Raw genomic sequence first — 4,806 nt, 5'->3', positions numbered from 1 at the left:
TTCACCAACTTGATTCCAACTGACGGTAAGGCAATGAGTTACATACCCAAACATTTGATCCAACTTTTTAGGATTTTAGGTTTAGATCAATTCCTATGATCCACATTATCTAGACTTCCATATCCTTAGATCATATTTATCTCAACTATCATCACATACATGTATTTGCAAACTCGATTGACATATCAAAGACATAAGGAAAAATTAACTTAAATTGTATTGCCAATACATCAAATGAATGTGATTAAGCTAAATCACGAGGTAAGATTCATTTCCCCATCACCGTCATGCACGAATCTTAAAGCAATCTGCAAACGTCACTAATTAGTAATTAGTGTAAAACCACTATCAGTCTATCACAATGATAACAGTCATTGGGATTTAATTATGCCCTTAAAAAATTGCAAATTTAAATTTAAATATTAGATTATGATTACTCTAGAAAAGAAACAATTTTTCTTCGCCTTAATTAACAACACTAAAGAAGTTAAAATTAATAAAAATAAAAATACATTTCGTGCGCCCCCACACCATAAGCGACAACCACGTATGTGCACTGCCGCACCGTATCTTCCGTGCGGCCCGAGGGATGCACCTGGCACGAATCGTGATGCTCTGCCAACTCTTATCTGAACGCTTCATTCCAAGTATCCCTACGGCGCGGCCATGCGTGGGCGGCGCATGCATGTTTTCCCTCTCGCTGCCTCTGCTAGTTAGTTGTTCCCATTCTTTGCCATCCTCCAAAGCGATACCGTGAGCTCCTCGATCGATATCGCCTTTGACGGCGGCGCGGAGGCGGCGGCGGAGGAGGAGGAGGAGGAGGAGGAGGAGGAGGAGGCGGGAAAGGTGTCGGATTTACAGGAAGAGCTAGCGGTCGGTGCTTGGGTCAGCGGTGGAGGTGGATTAGATGTGGGCGTCGGAGGTGAACCTAGCGACGACGGTGATTGGTTTCGGGATGACCGCCGCCTTCATCGCGTTCTTATGCACGCGCCTCCTCTGCGGCCGCATCCGCTCCGCTGACTCCCACTCCGCGCCGTTGGACCTCGAGCTCCGCTTCGATATCGACCAGGCGAGGCGAGCGGTAGGACCCTCGCTTTTGTTGCTTCCGTTCCGTAGCTTGAGTTCCCTGCCTTGTCGGCTAGATTTTGTTTTGATATGAACTGTGAAGCGCACAACAGATGTTTGATATATGTTCCCTGAGAAGATGTGATATTGGATTTGTAGATTTGACTCGCCGGACATAGAGAGGGCGTACCGAGGCAAATTTCCCAGAGACCCACCTAAAGTTGGAATTTGTTTTTTTTTTCATTTTTTTCGATAGATCTAAATATGTCAGGACGCAAAATAAAATTGTCCAAGTAACATATCGATACTCTTATTTATGTATTTCATGCTTGGGAAGATCGTTAAGATGACTTAATCAAATTGCCTTAATGGACCTAAACATGCAAAGCAAAAGGAAAATCATATCTCTCTCGGGTCCAATAGTTTCTCTATTCATCCAAAGTGATAATATTTAGGCCCTCAATAATCTAGAAAGGAAAAAAGCTTATTGTTCATAGCATTAAAGATATTTTGGCATTAAGGAAAAAGGTGAGAGGATCTAAAACCAAGTGCGGAAATTCCCAATTATAGATGTGTCTTTTACATAGAGTAAACGTAATTGCTCCTGATTACAGACCTGAATTGTCAGCAAATTTATTGTTCATCTTGTTGAACAATGGGAAGTATTTTACAGTTCAGGAAAGCAATTTTCTTTGCGTTGGAATTGTTTTTCTGATAATATTATTCTTATTTGTATTACTTTGACACAGTAGAATGGCTGAGAAAGAATTCAATCCCAATATATATCAGTGATTCCACGTGAGTGTGTTTTGTGCTTTGTTCCAAATGGAAATATGTAGATTTTAAATTGTAATATGCCAAGAAGAAGAGTCTTTCTCAATAATATATATCAGTGTCTCATTCTTGTGGAAATTAGCTTTTCTAAATCATTATTCTTTGTCTCAGATTAGAGTTTCTTCAGTAAAATATAGAATCATTTGATTCTCTTTAACTTAAAATTGTTTTTTCTGTAGACAATTTGTGTGATAACGTCATTTTTTTTTCTTCACTTGACATTTTATGCACAAACATTGACAAATAGATGAAGGTTGATCATGAAAGATTGCTCATCTTGGTTATAAGAAATTTTCTTACTGGTTGGTGCACTTCAAATTTTTGGCAGAAAACGGAGTTCTTAACTTAAAATGTTTTGTGTATGGAGTGATAGTGAAACACAACAGATTGCTCACATATTTGAATCTCACTGAAATATAGAATCTAATTATTTATATAGACTTTGTTTAATCAACAACATTATTTCATCAACAATCTAATTCCAACAGCTAGAGCACAGAATCATTGGCTTGGAACCTGTTCTTCTTGCTACCATTCCGACAGTGAAGTTTAAACGCAAAGACTTTTCTTCCAGAGAAGACATTCAGTAAGTGTCTAAGCCAATTTTTAATGTTGTTTAGATAAATTGTTATATATTTAACATAATTTTGTGGCGCTTACAAATTTATTGTGCTTAATCGGCTGGTTCTGTTTGCCTGGCTTTCGAAAAAAAGAATTGAAATGTATAATAAGTTTTCTTATACTTCAACAACAACAAGAAGCAACAGCAGCAATATGCACAACCCATTTGAAGTTTGTTAAATGGATCTCATCCTATCATAAATCTCTAAGTCCATATCCTTAGTAGTACTCTCATCATTTAGATTTCTTTTATTTAAGTATTCTTTGATCCCCATTTACTCTCTTACATTTAGTTTATTTGAATTTTCTAGCTATCAGTTATTGAACATTTTTGTCACATCTTTACCTGACTTATTTCCCCTCTTATTTCCCCTATTATTTTCAGGCATCCATCTCAATGTTCTTATCCCTATTATATCATATTTTCGAATGTATTGTTCTTAATTGCTAAAGAATCTGATAAAACAATGAAGTTTTGTTTTAGACTAACAGTGCAGGACAATAAGACAGGGCATTAGAAGTCTCATTTCATTTTAGACCTAACCATTTTCCTATGAATTTCTATCTTTATTAAAAAAATAATCTTGTATTTTCATGACAAATTTTGAAAATTATCTGATTTTGCCGGTGTTGACATTCATATAGCTTATTGGACTCATCTATTCAAGGGCCTGATACATGGATCTTATCCTTATATGGAACTCTATCAAAGTCTATATCACTGATAATATTTAGAATTACTAAACCACTTTTTATTATATTAGCTAGAGTTTTCTTTGAAAATTTTCACTATCTCTCATGCATTCAACTCTAATAGTAGAATTGATTCAAATCTTAATATTGCTTGAGAATATGGCAAAATCTATTTATCATTTTTTGGTTGCCTAACTAAAACAGCAAACTCATAAGAGAGCATTTTATGCAAATGTATGAAGGTAGCTAGAGTAATTTACTTCTCTGAACCTGCATTCACTTTCATATTGTTAAATTCTCAATATAGTTTCTGTTTAAATGTTTATCATGAGCTTGGTTATCTGTCTTTCCTACACAGACTTTGTCCAACATATTCGTCTCGCAGACATATTCTCCTTCCATGCAATTTTCTCCTACAAAGTTATCTGCATGTTTCTAAATTGACCACTAAAGCAAGCACCAAGATAACTTGCACGATTCATGGAAATTGTTTTCCTTCACCATTATTACCTATTAGCTGTCTTCATTTGAGCACGAGTATTGAATTTAGTTGCACTCTTGTAAATTGCTTGTCTTCATTAGGTGCTCAATTTGCTTAGGAGAATATGAGGAGAGAGAGATTCTGCGTGTCATGCCATCGTGTCATCACAATTTTCACCGTGCTTGTATCGATATATGGCTGCAAAAACAGATTACTTGTCCAATATGCAGATTTCCCCTAAAAGAGTCCCTTGAAGTAAAATATGTTGCATCCCATTTGGTTGAAGAACAATCAGAGGCCAGTCTTCATGAGGTTTCTATCGATGATGATCAGAACAGTCAGTGGTTGCTTCCCAGTGGACAAAGGTCAGATCGAAATGAGAATAACCAGGAGGTCCATGAATCTGAATCTGTGATTACTGAAGTACCATATGGTGAAGCATGAGCCGAGAGGACATAGCAGCTACAAACCACATTTTTTGAATGCATTGGCTGCTGAAGAGCATCTACAAACCCTGCAGGATGTTTCTTGGACTTCAGAGATCTGCAGACTTTTAAGACGAAATCAACTAGGTACGATGTGCATTTTGCAGTCCGGAAAGATGGGAACATTAACTAGTCTGTGTACATTCCATTGAAGTTTTTTACAATCATCCTTTCTGATATATAACACACACATAAGAACATGCATCATTCTCTAGTGAGGATATTTATGCTTACAAATGTAGAGAACATGCATCATTCAAGTATATTGAAGACTGAGTAAACAAGAAGATGGAATTGAAATTTCAGTAAAATAAAGAGATTTGATTAAATTTTATATGTAAATGTGTATATGGTGTAATGTAACAATTAATACAATTTTAGTATTGTTTTCCTCTCAAGTTGATTAGAGCCACCATTTTCTTCCTTGGTTAATTGAAAATAATCAATTTGTTTTCTTCTTCCTCTGATTCTACAAAAAGGTTATACGTTGACCCCGAACGTCCCACACGACCGGCCTCATAGTCATTTGTAGAGAGGAATTGGAAAACTAAGCATGTCATCGTATGGGAGAGTATTTCTCTCGGTTTCGTTGGGAATCAACCTTTGTTTTATTTTACAACTCTATCA

At 36.4% G+C, this 4,806-nt stretch overlaps 1 protein-coding gene across 1 annotated transcript; it reads left to right on the top strand.

The window, feature by feature from the left end:
• Positions 1-678: 678 nt before the first annotated feature.
• On the top strand, positions 679-4,515 carry LOC122045502 (RING-H2 finger protein ATL7-like). The gene is made up of 3 exons (XM_042605746.1): positions 679-1,081; positions 2,388-2,485; positions 3,796-4,515. The coding sequence occupies exons 1-3, from the start codon at positions 908-910 to the stop codon at positions 4,136-4,138; spliced, it is 615 nt and encodes a 204-aa protein (XP_042461680.1). The 5' UTR covers positions 679-907; the 3' UTR covers positions 4,139-4,515.
• The last annotated feature ends 291 nt before the right edge of the window (positions 4,516-4,806 follow it).

The sequence above is a fragment of the Zingiber officinale genome, chromosome 2B (genome assembly GCF_018446385.1).
Source record: "Zingiber officinale cultivar Zhangliang chromosome 2B, Zo_v1.1, whole genome shotgun sequence".
NCBI lineage: Eukaryota > Viridiplantae > Streptophyta > Magnoliopsida > Zingiberales > Zingiberaceae > Zingiber > Zingiber officinale.
Note: the sequence above shows the minus strand (reverse complement) of the source record. Positions and strands in the feature narration are given on the sequence as shown.

Bases quoted from the DNA above. Each gene is read 5' to 3' on its own strand.
- LOC122045502 (XM_042605746.1), top strand. From the start codon at position 908: ATGTGGGCGTCGGAGGTGAACCTAGCGACGACGGTGATTGGTTTCGGG. The intron at 1,082-2,387 runs GTAGGACCCTCG...TAATTCCAACAG, and splicing joins TCGACCAGGCGAGGCGAGCG to CTAGAGCACAGAATCATTGG. The intron at 2,486-3,795 runs GTAAGTGTCTAA...TGTCTTCATTAG, and splicing joins TCTTCCAGAGAAGACATTCA to GTGCTCAATTTGCTTAGGAG.